Source organism: Babylonia areolata, chromosome 10 (assembly GCF_041734735.1).
Source record: "Babylonia areolata isolate BAREFJ2019XMU chromosome 10, ASM4173473v1, whole genome shotgun sequence".
Classification (NCBI taxonomy): Eukaryota; Metazoa; Mollusca; class Gastropoda; order Neogastropoda; family Buccinidae; genus Babylonia; species Babylonia areolata.
The window spans coordinates 30,118,216-30,140,715 of NC_134885.1; the positions used below are offsets into that span (position 1 = coordinate 30,118,216).

At 41.7% G+C, this 22,500-nt stretch overlaps 2 protein-coding genes across 2 annotated transcripts in view; one reads left to right on the plus strand and one right to left on the minus strand.

The window, feature by feature from the left end:
• The window catches only part of LOC143286933 (sodium-dependent dopamine transporter-like), a 27,774-nt gene extending 14,759 nt beyond the window's left edge, over window positions 1-13,015 (plus strand). Inside the window, exons 8-14 of the mRNA XM_076594899.1 lie at window positions 789-913; window positions 2,194-2,306; window positions 4,223-4,354; window positions 5,003-5,102; window positions 6,217-6,317; window positions 7,670-7,837; window positions 8,182-13,015. Of these exons, the coding sequence (XP_076451014.1) occupies window positions 789-913; window positions 2,194-2,306; window positions 4,223-4,354; window positions 5,003-5,102; window positions 6,217-6,317; window positions 7,670-7,837; window positions 8,182-8,289 (847 nt within the window). The 3' untranslated portion in view covers window positions 8,290-13,015. The remainder of the gene's footprint in view (window positions 1-788; window positions 914-2,193; window positions 2,307-4,222; window positions 4,355-5,002; window positions 5,103-6,216; window positions 6,318-7,669; window positions 7,838-8,181) is intronic.
• A 367-nt stretch (window positions 13,016-13,382) lies between these two features.
• LOC143286934 (sodium- and chloride-dependent glycine transporter 2-like) overlaps window positions 13,383-22,500 on the minus strand; it is a 54,225-nt gene continuing 45,107 nt past the window's right edge. The window contains exons 13-14 of the mRNA XM_076594900.1: window positions 21,045-21,212; window positions 13,383-19,004 (exon numbers count right to left, since the gene is read on the minus strand). Coding sequence (XP_076451015.1) covers window positions 18,876-19,004; window positions 21,045-21,212 — 297 coding nt within the window. The 3' untranslated portion in view covers window positions 13,383-18,875. The remainder of the gene's footprint in view (window positions 19,005-21,044; window positions 21,213-22,500) is intronic.

The following is a 22,500-nucleotide window of genomic DNA, read 5'->3' on the forward strand; positions in this document are numbered from 1 at the left end:
CACCCACAAAGACGCAGTTGTGAACTGCATGAAATTCGAGAGTCTGGATCAAATGTTCCTGTAAAAAGCCTTCATGATCACCTTTGTTGAACTTTGTGAAGGAAGTGACGGAGATTAAAACGTCTCACAATCACAAGCAGGGTTCCGTTATCATCAGCTGTATGTTGAAAGAAGCAGAAGACAAGTTGAAGACGGAGGAGACAGAAGCTGCAGTCTGTGAAATGGGAATAACCATTCGGCATTGATTTTCTTTTCATCCGGTCGTCTCTCATTCGCCAGTCTATGTAACTGACTGGTTAGAGTTAATAATGATTTAATTTCTATAGCACCTTTCAATGTAAAACACGCTCAATTGCGCTGTACATTGTAAATACCGACGTTTAACTCACTCAGTACGGCCAGTCCTCTCTTCTCCTCTACACAGACCCCTCGGATGTCCAGTGGGTGTCTGAACGACCCAACCTTTAGCTTCCGTCGTCAGAATTGTGGTATTCTCTATCAACATTCACCTCTTCAGTATCAGAGCCTTCCGCTTGCAATATTTGGTGATGGTAATTGGGATGAAACGCTGTTAACGTCGTCCCTTTCGCCGTTCGTATCGAGAGAGCTAAAACATGCATTCAACACTAGTCACTGGGGTGGCTGCTACTCATCTGCGTGTTTCTAAAGCCTAATACTTATCGTGATATGATCTGCAAGGACTTGTGATGATCTGTTCAGCAGGGACTCTCTCGGGAGTTGTTTCAATGTCCAGCAACGAACACGGAGACAATTTGTTTTTTTTGCAGGGACGCTGTGGTGGTGACTTTGGTAGGGGAGGGAACCAGTGTGTACGCGGGCTTTGCAGTCTTCTCTGTCCTTGGCTACCTGGCTCATGAGTCTTCCGTGCCTGTGAACGAGGTGGTGTCTTCAGGTACCTCCGTGTGGGTGATGGTGTGGTGTGAGGTGGGTGGGTGGGGAGGGAGTGGTAGTTGAAGGTGAGGGGTGAGGGGGGGGGGGGAGCGTCTGACAGGGATCGCAACATCACATACACACACATGCAAGTGCGCACACTCGCACGCACGCACACACACACACACACACACACACACACAAGGATATCCAGCAGGGCCAGGTATGTAACATGAGAGAATCTTGGCTGGAGAGATCTTGGGAGGGATGACGCGGAGACATGTGATTGCCCTGTGTGTGTATGTTCGTGCGTGCGTGCGTGCGTGCGTGCGTGCGTGCATGCGTGCATGTGTGTGTGTGTGTGTGTGTGTGTGTGTGTGTAGGGATGAGTACGTGTGCGCGCCCAAGTGTGTGTGTGTGTGCGCGCGCGCGCGCGTGTGTGTGTGCATGCGGTCTTACATGCGTGCGTGTGTGTGTGTGTGTGTGTGTGTGTGCACGCGCGCGCGTGCGTGCTTGTGTGCGTGTGTGTGTGTGTGAGAGAGAGAGAGAGAGACAGCAGTGTTGTCATCATCGGTCTGTGTTTGCTTGCTTGCTTGCTTGCTTGTGTATCACCAACAAGAGTTGGTCGATCGGTCAGTTGGTTGACCAGCAGGCAGACAGACAGGCTTGTCTGTGTTGGGCTGGCATCGTTGCTGAGTGTGCGAGGGTCATTCAATAAATAAGGTGAATTTTTCGGTATAAGGACTTCTAATACAGATAGAAGCTGACTTTAAAAAAAATATTTTTCAACGTAGTCTCCCAGCACTGTCACACACTTTTCCCATCTGTGCACAAGCTTCCGTATTCCCTCAGCGTAAAAATCTTTGGACTGATGTCTCAGCCAGTCGCTCCAGGCCTTCCAGGCCTGTCTTCATCCTCAACACTGCTCCGTCCTTCTTTAAACAATTTAGCCCACTTGTAGACATTTTTTCGGCTGAAACATGTGGCACCATACACAGTTGACATTCTCCTACGAATTTCAACTGGTTTGCACCCTTCAGCAACCAAAAACTTGATAACTGACCGCTGTTCAATCCTGGAGCATGCTTCTTGGTCGGCCATCTTTGTTAATCGCCAAAACTCTCAAAGTTTTTTTTAATCTGCAAAACAAATTAAATCCATGTGAAAAAGAAGTAAAAAAAAAAAAAAAAAAAAAAAAAAAGTAAGCTTCTATCTGTATTAGAAGTCCTTATACCGAAAAATTCACCTTATTTATTGAATGACCCTCGTATAAAAATACGATGTTGCGTTGTGTCACTACAGGCCCGGGGTTGGCGTTTGTGGTGTACCCTGAGGCTTTGTCCCTGATGCCGCTGTCCCAGCTGTGGGCCGTCCTCTTCTTCCTCATGCTCATCACCGTCGTCTTCGACACCGTGGTAAATAAGTAGACATGCGTGGCAATGCCGTCGTTGTCGTCGTCGTCATCATCTTATTCGTCATCATCATCACAGTCACCGTTGCAGTAATCATCATCATTATCATCATCATCATCATCATCATCATAGTCATCATCATCATCATCACCATCACCATCATCATCGTCAGAGTCAGAGTAATCACCATCACCGTCATCATGATCATCATCATCATAATCACAGTCACCGTTGCAGTAATCATCATCATTATCATCATCATCATCATCACAGTCATCATCATCATCATCATCATCATCACCACCATCACCATTATCAGAGTCGGAGAAATCACCATCACCGTTATCATGATCATCATGATCATCACCATCATCACCATCATCATCACAGTCGCAGTCGTAGTAATCATCCTCATCATCCATCTCCTCCTCCTCCTCCTCATCATCATCACAGTCACTGTCACAGTCATCATCATAACCATAATATCTCTGACATCATCATTTTCATAAGCTGTTGCTTCTGCATCTGTTGCTACTACTACAACCGGAACTGCTACATCTGCAAGTGCTGCTGCTGCTGCAACTGCTACTACTACTACTACTGCTGTACTAATATAACTGTCGCTGCTACTAATATTATGGATGCTACTACTACTACTTCTGGAACTGGTGGTGCTGTTGCTGCTACTGCTACTACTACTACTACTGTCACCACCACTACAACTGCTGCTTATGGTTAGATTGTCGATAGACAACGCGGCTGTTAGGGACAGATGCTGTTTAGTATTTCTTTCTGGTAGTATTGACATGAATCTGATTTGATTTGGAGGTTACCAAGATCATCATTGGTTTTGATATGAAGGTCACTGGTTCTGTATTTGCTTGTTTGACATAAGTTTATGTGGTATCTGCCCTCGCTAGTTCTGTCGGTCCTGATTTTTTTTCTTTTATTGACTCACTTGTGTAAACAAAGTGAGTCTATGTTTTAACCCGGTGTTCGGTTGTCTCTCTCTCTCTCTCTCTCTCTCTCTGTGTGTGTGTGTGTGTGTGTGTGTGTGTGTGTGTGTGTGTGTGTGTGTCCGTGTGTCTGTGTGTCCGTGGTAAAATTTAACATTGACATTTTCTCTGCAAATACTTTGTCAGTTGACACCAAATTTGGCATAAAAATAGGAAAAATTCAGTTCTTTCCAGTCATCTTGTTTAAAACAATATTGCACCTCTGGGATGTGCACAAAAAAATAAAAAATGAAGCCTAATTATATGCAAACTGCATTTACTGTTATATTTATATTTTTTGCATTCTCTAAACTTGGCACTTTGATCTGATATTCTGACCCAACAACAAAAGCAGTCAATATTATCATTTTTTGTTCAAACAGGAACTTCTTTTGCTAAGCATGGAAGTTTTATTTATTTTGCAAACGTTTTGGTGCAGATAGTAAAAAAGGGAAATTACTATGTAATTAATGCTAGGGGACTTAATTTGCTTTAAACTGATCTTTCTCATCTTAAACATTACATTTTGAAATTATACTCAATAGATAAAAAGCTTGGATTTTTTTAAAAAGTGTATCACAAGTGAGTCTTGAAGGCCTTGCCTCTCTTGTTTTGGGTTGTTTTTTTCACATTTACCGCCAATACAAGGTGTATTGTTGTCAGCATCTTGGTGATGATGATGATGATGTTGTTGCTGTTATTGTTACTGTTGTTGTTGTTGCTGCTGCTGCTGTTGTTATTGTGATATATCATTTGCCGATCAGAGACGAATTGTGGTATGTGGTTACGTCATTGTTGTGGTCACCATTCGCTGTTGATATTATGAGATGCCGTTGGTGCCGGTGTTGGTGCTGATGTTGTTGATGTTGATGCTGATGTTGATGTTGATGTTGATGTTGTCGTCGCTGTGGTGTCCGCTGTTAGCTGGCGACGGGAGAGACGCTGTTCACCATCCTCAGTGACCAGTTCCCACGGACCGTGTATCGTCACCGTGTGCTGGTCAGAGCGTCCGTGTCCGTCCTTGTCCTTCTGCTGTCCCTCATTCTGACCACACAGGTGATAGGCCTGGCTGTGGACTGACTTGGTGGTTGGGTGGGTGTGTGGGTGGGTGGGTTGCTGTGTGGGTGGTTGCTTGGTTGCTTGGTTGGGAGGTTGGTTGGGTGATTGTTGGTTTGTTGGTTGTGTGTGGGGTGGGGGGGTGGTGGTGGTGGTGGGTGGTGGTGGTGGTGGTGGGGGGGTGATGTGTGTGGTGTGGTGTGTGTGTGTGTGTGTGTGTGTGTGATGTGTATGTGTGTGTGTGTGTGTGTCGTGTTGATGTATGTGTGTGTGTGTGTGTGTGTGTGTGGTGATGTGTGTGTGTGTGTGTTATGTATGTGTGTGTGTGTATGTGTGTGTGTGTATGTGTGTGTGTGTGTGTGTGTGTGTGTATGTGTGTGTGTGTGTTGATGTGTATGTGTGTGATTGTTTGTTTGTGTTGGGTGGTTGGTTGATTTTTCGGTCGTTGAGTGGTTGGATGGTTGTTTGGTGGGCTAAATGGATGATTTGTTGGGTGGTTGGTTGGCTGGGTTGGTGGGTGGTTTAAGTGTTTGGCTGAGTGGTTTGTTGGTGGGTTGACAATAACGATGATGATGATGATGATGATGACGACGACGACGATGACGACATTGCTGATGACGATGACGATGACGATAACGGTGATGGCAGGGAGGAGTGTACGTGTATCAGCTGGCAGACTGGTACATCGGCAGTTACACCACAACTGTCGTCGCTTTTCTGGAGTGTGTGGTGGTGTCCTGGGTGTACGGTGAGTACAGCCACTGACCCACCTGTGTGTTTGCTGTGTGCGTGCTGTTTCTTCTGACCAACCAGGTACGCAGGGGCGTGGGGAGGGACGGGGGGGGGGGGGGGGGGGGGGGGAGGGGGGCGTCGGGGGAGTGGAGGGGGGGGTGGTATAATGAACTACAGATTGAAACAGAACGGAAGAGAAGTTTCAGTTTTCAGTTTCAAAGAGGTGTTCAAAGCGTGTAGACTGATTAATTAATGTACGCAACATGCATCACATCTTATCTTTTTTTTTGTGAAAGAAAGAAGAGGAGGAGCAGATGTCTAATCTTCGCGCTAAACCTGATCTAATCGCTGATCAGGCCAGACCCTTGAGAAGAGAGACGAAGACAGAGAAAGCAGAGTGTGAAACGATTGTAAGCTGGACCAACAACGCTAGCCGTCAACCAAATTCACTAGTTTTCATTTTCAGTTATAATTTCTCAAAGAGGCGCCACTGCGTTTGGACAAAAATCCATTTACATGTGTGTGTGTGTGTGTGTGTGTGTGTGTGTGTGTGTGTGTGTGTGTGTGTGTGTGTGTGTGTGTGTGTGTAACACATCAGCTAGGCAGATACTTGGCCAGCAACATAATCCATCGCGAATGTAAAGCCTTCTGCTTATGACGGTGCTTATGAAGAAGAAGAGGAGAAAGAAGAGGAGGAGGAGGAGGAGGAGGAAGATGATTAATGTTGTTGTCGTTTGTTCGTTGGTTTGTCACAAACTTGCGTTTGTTTGTCACAAGCACTGAAGAATAACACGTCTGTTATGATCATGCCATGTACTAATTACATCAACTTTTGCCACAGTCAGTTTCAGCTGCTGGTATTCTCCGCCATTTTGGCTTAGGTGTGTGTGTGTGTGTGTGTGTGTGTGTGTTTGTTGTGTGTGTTATTTATTTATATTTGATTTTTTTTTCTCAAGGCCTGACTAAGCGCGTTGGGTTACGCTACTGGTCAGGCATCTTCTTGGCAGATGTGGTGTAGCGTATATGGATTTGACCGAACGCAGTGACGCCTCCTTGAGCTGCTGATACTGATACTGATACATGTACTAATTGCTTTTCCCTCACGCCGCTATGCATACATTCCATTTCAGGGGCAGACAGGTTTGAAGAAGACATCCAGCTGATGATTGGCCGAAAGCCACCAAAGATCATCAGGATTCTGCTGGGATTCGTACTGCCGGTCTTCTTTGTGGTAAGGGCCCGGCATGTCCCTGAGCAACCTTCTGGGGGTGAGCTGAGGGGCAGGGCTGGGGTGCGTAGTGATCTTAGCAGTTTCAGTTTCAGTTTCAGTTTCAGCGCTCACTGCACTCGGACAAATCCAGACACAGGGTATGTTGTTTACACTGATATTGCATTGTATTGTATTGTATTTCTCTTTTTGTCACAATAGGTTGCTCTGTGTGAAATTCGGGCTGCTCTCCCCAGGGAGAGCGCGTGGCTACACCACAGCGCCACCCCCCCCCCCCCCCTTTTTTTTTTTCCTGCGTGCAGTTTTATTTGTTTTTCCTATCGAAGTGGATTTTTCTATAGAATATTGCCAAGAACAACCCTTTTTTTGCCGTGGGTTCTTTTACGTCCGCTAAGTGCATGCTGCATACGGGACCTCGGGTTATCGTCTCTTCCGAATGACTAGCGTCCAGACCACCATCAAGGTCTAGTGGAGGGGGAGAAAATATCGGCAGCTGAGCCGTGATTCGAACCAGCGCGCTCAGATTCTCTCGCTTCCTAGGCGGACGCGTTACATCTAGGCCATCACCCCATATTTTTAAGGACATACAGGCTGTATTGGTGTTTGCACTGATATCGGTAGTTCCTACAGGTATGTTGTTGCAGTTAAATTGATACTTTTAAGGGCATACAGGCTCTATTGATGTTTAGTCTGATATCCTTGTCTTCTACAAACTATGTTGTTGTTGTTTACATTGATATTTCAAGGGCATACAAACTCTATTGATGTTAACACTGATGTCGTTACCTCCTAGAAGGCACGTTGCTGCTGGTAACACGGATATTCTTAAGGCATGCAGGTTGTATTCATGTTTGTACTGATATCATTATCTCCTACAGCTATTTTGTTTTTATTTACTCTGATATTTTAAGGGCATCCAGGCTCTGTTGGTATCTACACTGATATCGTTAACTCCTGTGGGGTATGTTGTTGTTATTTACACTGATATTTCAAGGGCATGCAGGCTCTATTGGTGTCTACACTGATATCGTTAACTCCTGTGGGGTATGTTGTTGTTATTTACACTTATATTTCAAGCGCATACAGGCTCTGTTGGTCTTTACTCTGATATCGTTATCTCCTACCAGGATATGTTGTTTTTAATGTTTGCACTATCTTTTTTTTAAAGCCATACAGGCTTTGTTGGTATTTTCACGGATTTTTTAAAAACTCGCCTGCATGCTCGGTTGGTCTTTACTCTGATATCATTATCTCCTACAGGGTTTGTTGTTTTTAATGTTTGCACCGATTTTTTTTTTTTTAAGGAATACAGGCTTTGTTGGTATTTTCACTGATTTTTAAAAACTTGCCTGCAGCTCCTGTTGGTGGCCACGCTGTTGATGTACGAAGCTCCCACTTACGGCAACTACCAGTACGACACGTTGGCTACAGTGTTTGGTTGGATGATTGCCTCGGCTTCCTTCATCCCCATCCCCATTGTGGCGCTGAGTCGTCTGCTCCGAGCTAAAGGCTCTCTACTACAGGTGTGTAGCTATTGATGGAATACGTGAAAAACAGCCATCCGTTTGTGATTTGTTGTCAGATGGAAAAAAAAAAGTATCAGTGCATGGTTGAGAACAGGTCTGTCCAAATTTAAACACTTTTCCCTTAGACAGCTTTCGAACACTGTCCAAATGTTGTGTACATGATTACATTCCCATAAATAATGTTGGGAGGCGTCCTTTCTTTCTCTTGACGAAAATTACACTTGGCATTGGAGCCGACCCTCATGTTCATTAGCTAAAGAATTTGCTACACGAACACGAAAATTAAACCGAATCAGAAACTATTTAAATCTTATCATGTGGTGAATTTTGACTTGCTGCAGAGACTGAAGGAAACGACAAAGCCAGACGACCAGTGGGGACCTGCAGACCCCAGCATCTTCCCTTCGTACCGTGCCAAGATGATGACTACCGTGCAACATCAGTGCTAGCTGGCCTGACCGCGTCACGGTTGTTTTTGTCTCAGTTCGCCATTCCAGGAAGGCGGCTAAAGGAAGGTTGCAGGATGGTTAAGTGGTTTCAGGAAGATGATTAGAGGGAAGGTTGCAGGATTGTTAAGTCGTTTCAGGAAGATGATTAGAGGGAAGATGATAGGATGGTTAAGTCGTTTCAGGAAGATGATTAGAGGGAAGGTAGCAGGATGGTTAAGTCGTTTCAGGAAGATGATTAGAGGGAAGGTTGCAGGATTGTTAAGTCGTTTCAGGAAGATGATTAGAGGGAAGGTGGGAGGGTGGTTAAGTCGTTTCAGGAAGATGATTAGAGGGAAGGTAGCAGGATGGTTAAGTCGTTTCAGGAAGATGATTAGAGGGAAGGTTGCAGGATTGTTAAGTCGTTTCAGGAAGATGATTAGAGGGAAGGTAGCAGGATGGTTAAGTCGTTTCAGGAAGATGATTAGAGGGAAGGTTGCAGGATTGTTAAGTCGTTTCAGGAAGATGATTAGAGGGAAGGAGGCAGGATGGTTAAGTCGTTTCAGGAAGATGATTAGAGAAAGGTTGCAGGATGGTTAAGTCGTTTCAGGAAGATGATTAGAGGGAAGGTAGCAGGATGGTTAAGTCGTTTCAGGAAGATGATTAGAGGGAAGGTGGCAGGATGGTTCAGTCGTTTCAGGAAGATAATTAGAGAAAGGTGGCAGGGTGGTTAATTCGTTTCAGGAAGATGATTAGAGGGAAGATGATAGGATGGTTAATTAAGTCGTTTCAGGAAGATGATTAGAGGGAAGGTTGCAGGGTGGTTAAGTCGTTTCAGGAAGATGATTAGAGGGAAGGTTGCAGGATGGTTAAGTCGTTTCAGGAAGATGATTAGAGAGAAGGTAGCAGGAGTGTTAAGTCGTTTCAGGAAGATAATTAAAGGTTTTTTTTTTTTTTTTTTTTTTTTTTTTTTTCCCGGACTTTCTTGGGTCGACCACCGTTTTATTATATATATATAAATTCATTATGACATTCAGAATAGATGAGAAAAAATGTGAACATAAACAATAACAGATATAAGTGATTATGTTGATATATATACCTACATATATACACACACACATATATATATATACACAAACATAGATACACACATATATATATATGCATACACACACATACACACACATATACATATACATACACATACATATATATATATATATATATATATATGTATATATATACACATACATACACATATACATACATACACATGCATATATAGTTCATTACACAATCAAACACATGAATCATTTTATGGTTTTTAGTGACAATATATAAAGTCACAGACACAAACACATACACCGAAACATAAGAACACGCGCACGCACGCTCGCACGCACGCACACACACACACACACACACACACACACACACACACACACGTTTTGCTATGTCATTCATCTTTATGCTGAGTGCAGAGCTGCAGTCATTTCTAGCCCAGCCATGTTACCATTGTCTTCTACGTTCGTTGACACCCCCCCCCCCCCTTTTTTTTTCCCCCCTATCGCTGTATCTTCATACTATTACACATCACATTACTGTTACAAAGACCTCTCTGATCGCTGTATCTTCATACGTTTACACATCACGTCACTATTACAAAGACATCTCTGATCGCCGTTTGTTTTTGTTTGGGTTTTTTTTGTTTTTTCTTCCCCCCCTCCCCCCCTATTCTTCTCCCCCTTTCCTATCTCTTACTGCCTCACATGAACTTGTTCATGGGAAAGAGAAAAAAGGAAAGAAGAAGAATAATCAATAGCCAACCGAAAAAATCCCCACACAACAAAACAAAACAAAACAAAATAAAAGGGACAAATAAATGAACGAACATACATACGTATACATACCTACATGTCTGTCTGATTTATATACATGTACATTTCGTTGCATCATTTTAAATGTATGGTTACCTCAGGGTTTTATGTGCTCGCTTCTGTACATGTGTGTGCGTGCTTGCGTGTTTGATTTCATGATGACATTGGAGTTCAATATTAAATATTCATAATTAAAGGTGGCAGGGTGGTTAAGTCGTTTCAGGAAGATGATTAGAGGGAAGGTTGCAGGGTGGTTAAGTCGTTTCAGGAAGATGATTAGAGAGAAGGTAGCAGGAGTGTTAAGTCGTTTCAGGAAGATGATTAGAGGGAAGGTCGCAGGGTGGTTAAGTCGTTTCAGGAAGATGATTAGAGGGAAGGTTGCAGGATTGTTAAGTCGTTTCAGGAAGATGATTAGAGGGAAGGTTGCAGGATTGTTAAGTCGTTTCAGGAAGATGATTAGAGGGAAGGTTGCAGGATTGTTAAGTCGTTTCAGGAAGATGATTAGAGGGAAGGTTGCAGGATTGTTACGTCGTTTCAGGAAGATGATTAGAGGGAAGGTAGCAGGATTGTTAAGTCGTTTCAGGAAGATGATTAGAGGGAAGGTAGCAGGATTGTTAAGTCGTTTCAGGAAGATGATTAGAGGAAGGTGGCAGTATTGTTGAGTCGTTTCAGGAAGATAATTAGAGAAAGGTTGCAGGATGGTTAAGTCGTTTCAGGAAGACGATTAGAGGGAAGGTAGCAGGATTGTTAAGTCGTTTCAGGAATTTGATTAGAGGGAAGGTTGCAGGGTGGTTAAGTCGTTTCAGGAAGATGATTAGAGGGAAGGTTGCAGGGTGGTTAAGTTGTTTCAGGAAGATGATTAGAGGGAAGGCGGGAGGATGGTTAAGTCATTTCAGGAAGATGATTAGAGGGAAGGTAGCAGGATTGTTAAGTCGTTTCAGGAAGATGATTAGAGGAAGGCGGCAGGATGGTTCAGACGCATACCTGCCAATAAAGTGTCCATGATGGTCGGGGTTCGCATCCCGTTCTCGCCTTTTCTCGCCAGTTTGACTGGAAAATCAGACTGAGCGTCTAGTCTTTCGGATGAGACCGATAAATCGAGGGCCCGTATGCAGCACGCACTTACGCACTGAAGAAAGTGAACCCAATGGCAACACGTGTTTTTTCCTCTGGCAAAATTCTGTAAAAATAAATCCACTCTGACAGGTACACAAATATAGAAGCATGCACTCAAGGCCTGACTGGGCGCGTTGGGTTAAGCTACTTGTCAAGCATCTGCCTAGCAGATGTGCTTAGCGTATATGGATTTGTCCGAACGTAGTGACTCCACCTTGAGAAACTGAAACTGAAACTCGCCATACCAATTATTCCACTTACTCCCTTACTCTCCCACCCTCTCATCTCTCTCTGTCTACGCCTCCCTCTCTGCGTATATATATCTATGAAAACCAATCTGAAAATGTGCTTCTATATGCTTAAGTGATATCGTACATAGCCTTTTTTTGTATTTTCATTTAAAAGAATGTCACAGCCCATACGGGCTTTGCCTGTGTATCCCCATACATTCACAAACTTACTAACGTCCCGACAATACATACACAGAAACATAAAAAGTTCATCTCTGTTCTTCACTGCAGTTACACTTCCAACAGCCGAGTAACAAGTCCAGGAACGCATTTACACCCTCACCACCGCTTTACCAAACAGACTCATAACATGATATCGCAGTGTCAAAAGTCTTGAGCACACCCACGGCCCCGGTTCTGGTTGATGATGATGTCAGTTCATTTGAAACAACAACCATTCCCATTTCTTTTCCTCTGATACTCAACTTCTCAGGATACTTCACATCAAAACTAAGACCTAGGGACAAAGATAGTTTTCTGTTCAAGCCCTAAAGACGTGGACACTGACTCACTCGCCTATATTAAGGGACAGTGCAAAAGAGACCAAAATGATGAATTTTCATGATTTGGGTTTTTGATGGATTTTGATTCTTGAGCATCTCTTCTATCATATGCATAAGTTTTTCTACTGTAAAGATGTCTTTAACGATGAAAAAAATTGCCAACAAAGATTGCTTGCTGAATCACGGAAGTGTTTATTTTGTTCAATTTCGACGCAAGTCGTCAAGTTTCTGGCCTCGACAACATACCTTGGACTTGCTCAATGATGAGTGAACCTACAACCATGAGACTTTGCATGATTGTTTTATAACATGTTATTGAAGGGTTTTTTTTCGTGAGTATGTATGAAAATATTCCCTGGGTTTTAATTCATAGCGGTTCCAATCTTTTTATCCATTGTAAATTTTGAGGATTTCGCAATACCCAAAATTTCAAAAATTCATAAAAAATATAATAATTGAAGAATCAATACAATCTCACGTAAAAATGAAGATAAAGTCATTATATCTCAAGTCCACATAACAAAAATTGTTTGCATGCACCACATGGACCACAAACCCGATTTCTTTGATAATTGTTTGGCAGCCATTTCGATTTGTTTCCATAGCAACGGATATTCACAGAAATCTAAGATAACTTTTTTTGTGATCCACAAAGTGATGATACACCTAGTAGGCAAAAAAAAAGAGATAAATAGTTGGAGAGAAAAAAGTCGTTATTTGACTGTAGTGTCTGGACTTAAAATCTGGCCTCAAAACGCATATTTTCTCTCAGCAGAAAGGTTCTATGTTGTATGTCCATCCAAACGGTATCTACTTCCATTACTGGGATGCTCGACTATGTGTGCATACACACGTGTGGTTGTTTTGTTTTTTTTCTCTCCTTTTCTTGTAAATGTTCCCAAATCTATGTATTGTAACCAATGGAAATAAAAACGAATTTCTGGAGAAAAGAGTTTGATTTATGAACAATTATTCATACATCAATGCCGGTATATATATATATATATATATATATATATATATATATATATATATATATATATATATATATATGTGTGTGTGTGTGTGTGTGTGTGTGTGTGTGTGTGTGTGTGTGTGTTCGTGCAGATGTATGCATGTGTGTACGAGTATGCGTGTGTGTGTGAGTATGTATCTGCGGGCGTGTGCGTGCGTGCGTGCCTACATGCGCGCGCGCTTTTTGTGTATGCGTGCTTCCGTGTGTACGTGTGTGGGTGTTGGAGAGAGGGAGGGCGGAGAGGAGAGGAGAGAGAGAGAGAGAGAGAGAGAGAGAGAGAGAGAGAGAGAGAATCAAGACATGACAAGAGAAGTCAAGACAAAATACTTTATTTCAAGAATAATGAAATAAGCATTGGTTTACTTTTTATCAGCGCCCTAAATGGTGTATATACATCGCGCAATATCAGGCGATTAAAGGCGTAAGCATGGTGATAATAAAAATGAAAGTAAAAAAAAAATAAGAGTGGAAATAAAAATACACATCGAAACATAATAACAGGAGTGTGGGAGACAGGCACAGTCAAACACAACCATTGTGAGAGGGGGAGACAAACAGGGAAAAAAACCCGAGACCGAGTGGTTTATAATCAAAGTATTGAGTGAAAACAACGTAATAAAATGCCTCAAAATCAAATGAACAGATGTTAAAAAAACAACAACAACAAGAAAACAACTAAAGAAACACACACACACACACACACACACACACACACACACACACACACACACACACAACACACACACACACACACACACACACACACACACACACACATACACGCGCGCGCGGCAAGAAAAGCAACAAATGGAGGCAGATAGTTTAGGAAGGAGGTAGAGAGATAGAAAACATTCAAGAAAAGTTATGTACTAGGGGAAACAACCGAATGTGTTGCGTAGGAATGAGGGAATGAGAGAGAGAGAGAGAGAGAGAGAGAGAGACAGAGACAGAGACAGAGAGACAGAGAGAGAGAGAGAGATGGGGGAGGGGGGAAAGAAATGAAAAATGTATGACGAGTGTTGTGTGGTATACGATATTTATGTACGTGTCTACATTATTTGTTTGGTTGTATGTCTGTGCATAATTATTGATGTAAGTAGGTTTATTATTATTATTATTTTTTTTGTGTGTGTGTGCTTGTTTGCTTTTTTGGGGGTGGGGGGTGGTTATTTTTTTTCCATTTTAGTGTTTACATGCGCGTTTTACTCCCCGGATTTCACATGTTACAGCGCAAACTGGGCATGTTTTACATGGAAAGGTGCTTTACAAATTGTATCATTCTTATTCTTATCATCATTATTATTGTTAATATAATGGATGCAAAATGATAGAGATACATACAGCTTCAATGGGAGAACACGTACGTTATCAAAGGAAACATATGTGTAGGTTGAGACAAGCAGGTTCCGGAGAGACACACAGAGACAGAGATATATTTACATAGAGACAGACAGAGACAGAGATCTGTTATTGTGTCATCATTATAATTAAACCACTGTTTTGTTACCACCCAATAAAAATTTCTCTGTTTCTGACATACTTTAATAAAAACTAAGAAACCAAAGACATTTTTTTTTCATATCTTTCCATTTTCGAGTGCAATTTTTGTTTATTGGAATTTATGAATTTGATTTTAAAAAACGAAAGAAATTCTTCTTCATATCCAGCTCCACTGACACACCCACACAATCCCAAATCCATACACAGTTAAACTATTCTTGACAGAACATGCCCGATTTTCTTGTCTTCTGTACGTCTCGTTTTATATAATTTAATATGCCAATTTACAGTCTTCATCCAGGCAGTCTCACTAATTCTAATCAACGCTTTCACAAAAAAACATACGATTTAGTATACAAAGGGTACCTGCCAGTTTCTCTACATATCGTTATATTTGAAGCATGCGCTGGAATGTGTAGAAAGTGTTTGATGCCAAACGTGTGTATTTTCACTAAATTCTTGCTTTCACAAAGACCCCAATTGGCAAAATATGCTTCAATTTGTGTATTTCCAGAATATATATGACCTCAACTCAATTTAGTTTACATGTTACTGCTATCATACTTTCATACTCGACTTCGTGGTAAATAATATGCCTAGATATTTCAAAGAACTGGTCACTTCTTTCAAATCCGCAGTCATGATGCCATTGCTCGTGCCTGGTGAGGTGACCTCCTTTTCTAAATGCTATCACGTTAATTTTGATATCAAGATTGACTGTTAAAGATAAATGCCTCTCCTTTCAACATGTTTAATTGTTTTGAACCCTAACAGTTGTATAATACAATCTGAAAGTAACATACGAAAGATTTCAACTGCCCCAGAAATCATTTTAATATCACGTCTTTTTATCCTCTGCCAAAACATATCAACGGACTCAACAAACATCTCTGCTTTACTCCTCATGGGCAATCAAATACTTCCGAATATACACATCTATCACAACAACACACTGGGACTGTATATCATGCACATCACATAGAGCCACATACAACTTGCTTCCACTCCACATTTTTGTAAACTATCCCCAAACATGTTTCTGTTCATAGAGTTGAATGCCTTCCTGAAATCCACAAAGGCAAGTACAATTTTGATTTTTTAGTAAACGTGTTTTTACATAATTAATAGAGAATGATAAATAGAAAGCTATATAGATATATATATATAGTTGGATGGATGGATGGACAGATGGATAAAGACAGAGAGAGAGAGAGAGAGAGAGAGAGAGACAGAGACAGAGACAGAGAGAAGTAAAGCGCTAGTACAGGTCAATCGCCATGATATTACTTTTATCATGATAATGATAGCAAATACAACAACAAAACGCGCAATAAAAGTTATCTGCAATACATTTCAGCAACAAATTTGCACACAATACATTTCAGTAACTAATTGGCACACCACGTATTTCAATATTGAATAATCACCTTGGAACTATTGCCTTTCATTATCATGAATGACAAGACACTACAACAAAAAACCCAAAAAAATCGACAACTATTATAACTACTATTCCTGCTACCACCACCACTACTACAGCTGCTGTTGCCGTTGGTATTAACCCTTCTTGTGCATCTCTGTTGCCACCATTACCAACGAACAACAGGAACACTTGTCGAAAATTAAATTTTGGTGATTAAAAAAAAAGAAAAGAAAATCATTGGACAGGAAAATAAAATGGGAGCAGGATGCCTTTTGTGATGAAAAGCAAAAGCTAATACTTTGTTGGTGCCAAAGAGCCAGTAATACACATTTCCTTAGGCACATATTTGATTCTGAACCTCCAGATAAGATGATCAAAGTAATTTAAAAGACTACTCGAATTTGTGTGGAACAAAAAAAAGGAAAACAAACAATCGGGGCAGAAAACAGACAGACTTGGAAATACCGAGATCAAGAAATTTATAATTGGTTGAAAAGCAATGTTGGGTACGAAAAAACAATACAAATAAGCTGAAGTGGAAAAATCACTGTTTCGATTGAATGAGCAAATTTCACAAGATTACTTACATCTATTGGACCATCGTATGTTCTAAAAAAAAAAAAAAAAAATCGGGAAAACATTTATCATACCAAAATAGTGGGTTAATGGAAAGATTCACTTCCTCAGAAATTTGGAGAAGGAAACATAATGATAACATGTAACGTTAAAATCATACTGGCAAGTATAAACAACAACAACAACAACAACAACGAAACAAAACAACAATATAAATACACATATCATGATGTGCAGTGGCTGCATTGAAGGTAAACGGCACACACGGATTTGTAATATGTACATATGTAAATGGAACCAGTTTGCATATTGAAAAAACGGATTGGCAAAAGGCACAAAAAAATATTATTAAAAAATACTTTTGTTTTCAACAAGCACGGATTTTGTCACACTATGTTCATTGATGAGGGAGAAGTACTGCAGTGAATGGAATACTAAGTTTGAAAAAATGACAACAGGAGGCAACTTCAATGAAGTGTACTATTTCAAATCTAAAGAAACTAAATACGAAAACCTTTAGAATTAAATAACTACATGGAAATTCAAGCTACAAATGGTATGTCTGTACGCGTGGCGTATCAAAATTACTAAATGAACGTTCTGTAAAAGAATAAAATACAACACACACTATCACGGGAATGCGCCCACATCAGCTATGTTTATGAAGTCTTTGTATTGCTGTGAAAGTTTCCGCTAGAAGTTTCAGTTTCAAAAAGTGGGCGTCACTGCGTTCGGGCAAATCCTTCACAGTGGAACATAATTTTGCCGAACAATTGTGTTGCCATGGGTTATTTTCCAGTACGCCAAGTGCGTGCTACATAATTATGGGACCGCGGCTTATCGTCTCGTTCGAATGACTAGACCAGTTTGATTGTCCAAACTTGGGAGAAAGGGCGAGACCGCGATTCGAACCCAGCTCCTTCACAGACACTGTGGCCTAACCAGCGTATTAACCATTCTGCTGCCCGTCTTCTCTGGAAACGGTTCAGCAGTGTACTTCGGCACATGTTTTACATACTCAGTGACGACAGCACTATTAATAGGGTCCCCGATAACTTCTTGGAAATTTCTGTTTCTTAAAATGTTACAACGACCCAACCACCTCACAGCTCTGTCCTACGTTCAGTAAAGGAAATACAACATGATATGAAGATGTCAATCTCGAGCTCGAGTACTTGCAAATTTACCAGATTCATCGATAGATGACTCATCAAGTATTTGAGTTTAGTTACAATAGCCAAGTGATGTGAATATGGTATACTACCTTGTAGGCGCCACGCCTCCCCAATTTGCATAATTAAGTTGAGGAAGGGGGGATGAGGGACGTTTACTGGGTACCTTACTCATTGTCCTACTTAGTTCAAGCAGACAGCACTGGCTGGATTGGGACAGAGACACGTAAAACAGCCACTGAAGCAGGACAATGTTTCATGGAGTAACGTCACGCTCTCACTGTGGCTTTCAATGATACATCGACATCTCACGCAGGTGTTCAATCCTTTTGTTTTCTTCCCTAGATCTAAATCTCCACTGCTTTGAGAAGCAACACGATTACAAACAGCAAACAAATTTGTCATTAGTTCATGAAAAAAATCAGTTTTTTTTTTCTTCCAAAGTGTGGGATGGCGTTTACAAGGTATTTCACTCAATGCAGAATCGTTTTTTGGGTTGTCGTTGTTTTTTATAACCCAAAACAGGTAGTGGGCATTTATTAGATACTGCATGGGCGCCTACAAGGTAATTAGTTTTACAGCACTTGCAAACACAAGTGAAGACCTACGTTTCTTAGATGTGTCGTTAGCTCATGTGTGTTAAAGCTTGAATTTAGGCGAAAATTTTTTTTTAAAAGGCGTAATACAGACAACCATTTGTAAATCCTGATCCGAGAGTCTATGCATAATAATATTTCCGCTACAATCATTTCGTATTCTTTCTTGCTTCTTTTGTTTTTCATTTTTCTTTGTCTTCTTTTTTTTGTTTTTGTTTTTCGTTCCGTTCATAATATTTTGATGATTGCATAATATGAATTAATGTCGAGGCACATCAACGTAATGTCTCAAAAATTTAACAAAAGAAAATTGACAAAAAGTTATATAAGTGTTCATAAATGGTACGACATCAATAAAACAATGGGCGGCGCTGTCAGTGTAGCGAGAGAGAGAGACAGAGAGACAGAGACAGAGACAGAGAGAGACAGAGACAGAGACAGACAGACAGACAGACAGACATGAGAGTTGCGGGAGGACAACAGGGAATGAAATCCGCGGAGAGGAAGGATGGCAGGTAGGCACGCGCGCAGGGAGTTACTCATTTCCGGATGACGTCAAAGCAGTTCTGACGCGGGAATGGCGCCACCATTTTGGCGCGGTAGGTGTCGTAGATACTGGGGTCAGCGGGTCCCCAGTCACCGTCAGGCGTACACACCTTCCGCAGTCTCTGCACACCACCATTATGGATTCCATTTTAGCATCCTGTATTCCTGGAGCTGTATGCACGGTTATATTTCGTTTAAACTGCAATGCAGGCATGAAGTAAAGTCCCACTTTAGCATCCTGTATTCCTGGAGCTGTATGCACGGTTATATTTCGTTTAAATTGCAATGCAGGCATGAAGTAAAGTCCCACTTAAGCATTCTAAATTCCTGGAGCTATATGCACGATATATTTCGTTTATACTGTGATGCGGGTATGAAGTATAACATAAATGACAATCCTTTGATCTTTATCATCCACTCTGAGTAAGTAAACTGTGGTGTAAATTGCCTGAAAATCCACCGTCATGACCCTTTACTGATCTGATAACGACAACACACGCTTTCCTGTAATCCTTTGGCAGCTGTACTGGAAAGCGTCTAATGTCGTTATCAGGTTAGTATGCGGTTATGACGGTGGGTTTTCAGGCAATTCAGACAACAATTTACTAGCTCGAGTGGACAAAGCTCAAATGATTGTTATTTGTGTTTTACTTTATGCCTGCATTGCAATATCAACTAAATATACCGTGCATTTCGCTCCAGGAATTTAGGATGCTAAAATTGGATATCACCAAGGGTTGATATGGTACCTCGGACAGAGACCACACTCTTTGCCCTTTACAAAACACGGAGTCACTTGACTGATAAGGATACTTAGGCCTATGTAGAACCTATCTTCGCGATCAGAGACCAGGCTCTACGCGCTTTGCAAACACGTTGTCATTTGCACAGAGGATACTTATTTACTCGGTCAGAGACCAAGCTCTAAGCGCTTTATAAAAACAGACTCATTTGCACAACAGAGTACTTTCATAGCGCCTATCTTCCGCCAGAGACATTCCTCTACACCCTTTACAAAGATGGGGTCATTTGACTGATAACGATACTTAGGTCTACATACCGACTATCCTTGGTCAGAGACCAAGCTTTAAGCGCTTTGCAAACACCTAGTCATTTGCACAACAGGATACTAATATACTCGGTCAGAGACCAAGCTTTAAGCGCTTTGCAAACACCTAGTCATTTGCACAACAGGATACTAATATACTCGGTCAGAGACCAAGCTTTAAGCGCTTTGCAAACACCTAGTCATTTGCACAACAGGATACTAATATACTCGGTCAGAGACCAAACTCTAAGCACTTTGCAAACACCTAGTCATTTGCACAACAGGATACTAATATACTCGGTCAGAGACCAAACTCTAAGCACTTTGCAAACACCTAGTCATTTGCACAACAGGATACTAATATACTCGGTCAGAGAAACAGGATACTAATATACTCGGTCAGAGACCAAGCTCTAAGCGCTTTGCAAACACTGAGTCGTTTGATTAATAAGGATACTTGGGCCTATATAGCACCTATCCTCTGCCAGAGACAACGTTCTAAGAGCTTTACAAACATGGGAGTCATTTGCGCAACAGCTGCCTACCTGGGTGCAGCTGACTAAGAGCTGCCTTTTGGGACGCTAATCATTCATTTCCTCTGTCAATCAGTCAGGCTTCTGTCACACACACACACACACACACACACACACACACACACACACACACACACACACACACTATAATCATACACACACTCACAGATACACATATCATACACACATAGTATGTCGCACGCACAAACACTCACACACACACACACACACACACACACACGCACACACGCACACACACGCACACACAGAGAGTACACCACCCTACACTACACAACACACACAGAGAAAAAAAAAAACACCCACAAACACCCCCTACCCCTCCCCCCCCACCCCCCTACACGCAATCCCCTCCCAACCCCTCAATGTCCACCCACATCCCCCCCTCCACCCCCCTCACACACACGACAACACCACCACCACACACCCCACACCCCACCAGAACCCCTCTCAACCCGACCCCCCCTCTCCCGACCCCCCTCCCCCCCCTCCACACACACACCAACCACCAATACCCCACATACACCACACCACAACTCTCTTCCCCCTTGCTCCCCTCTTACCTGCCGCAACGAGCCCTTGGCCTTGGCCAGTTGCAACACCGCCCCAACGGGGATAGGGAGGAAGGGGACGATGGCGATCATCCACCCGATCACTCTGGCCAACATGTCGTACTGATACTCGCCATAGGTCGGAGGCTGGTACATCAGCAGTGTGAACACCAGCAGGACCTGAGGGGTGCGCAATGTCATGGTGTCAGAGTGAACATCAACAGTGTGTGTGTTTTCAGTTTCAGTTTCAGTAGCTCAAGGAGGCGTCACTGCGTTCGGACAAATCCATATACGCTACACCACATCTGCTAAGCAGATGCCTGATCAGCAGCGTAACCCAACGCGCTTGGTCAGGCCTTGAGGGAAAAAAAAGTGAATAAATAATAGATAAGCGTGCATAAATAAGTAAATAAATAAATAAATAATTACAATATAAAAAAGGTAGTAGTAACAACAACAACAATAATAATAATAATGAATAAATAAATAAATAAGACAACAATGATGATAAATAAGCAAATAAATGTAAAATATGAAGACACACATTCACACATACACCCACACATGCGTAACAGATATGCACCAAACATGCAGTTTCACAGATATGAAAGCACAGTCAAATACACATAAACGTACATGAGTCCCAACACACACACACACACACACACACACCGCACACACATTACCCTACACCTCCTCTACCCCCTCCTCTACACACTCATTTCTAGGCTACGTATCGCAGCTTCCACGACACACACACACACACACACACACACGTCAGAGCATGCGTAAAATGTGAATGACGTCTTCGGTGATGTAACATGAACGTCAGGCAACAAAAGGCTCAAAGTTTTAATCAATTCACAAGTTTGGGGGTGGGGTAGGGGTATGGGTGTGGCGGAAACAATTAAAAAACACATTGAATCACAACTTCAATCCAACCGTTTCAAACGAAATACGCATTGAACACACCAAAACAATTTTAAACACAAAAAACAAATAATAGTTTTTAGTAAAATTGCAATGCATGCTCCAGGGTAACGACAAAAGACACCTTTCCTAAGTGTTGTGAATTCACTTTCATGAACCTGTGTTTTCTTCCCAGCACAAAATTAATTGCAGAAATCGATCACTGATGAATGTGGTCGACATTTACGTGGTATCAGTCTGTTTGCGAATTACATTATTTTTTTTGTTCTGACATTCTAAAACAAAATGCAGTTCATCCCCAACAGCTCCCATGGTACATTGTTTGCAAATTCTGTTTTGATATGTGTCCATCTTCTCTTTCTGTTTCGATCTGAGTTGAAGAGTACAACAACAAAACCTCATTAACAGATATAATACATATCAGGAAGCTATGACTATGAGACACGTTTCCTTGACCAAAAAAGATAAGTTAGATATACCTGTACAACAGACACTTAGTGCTCTCTTCAAGCGATTTTCTTCATGACTGGACGTATAC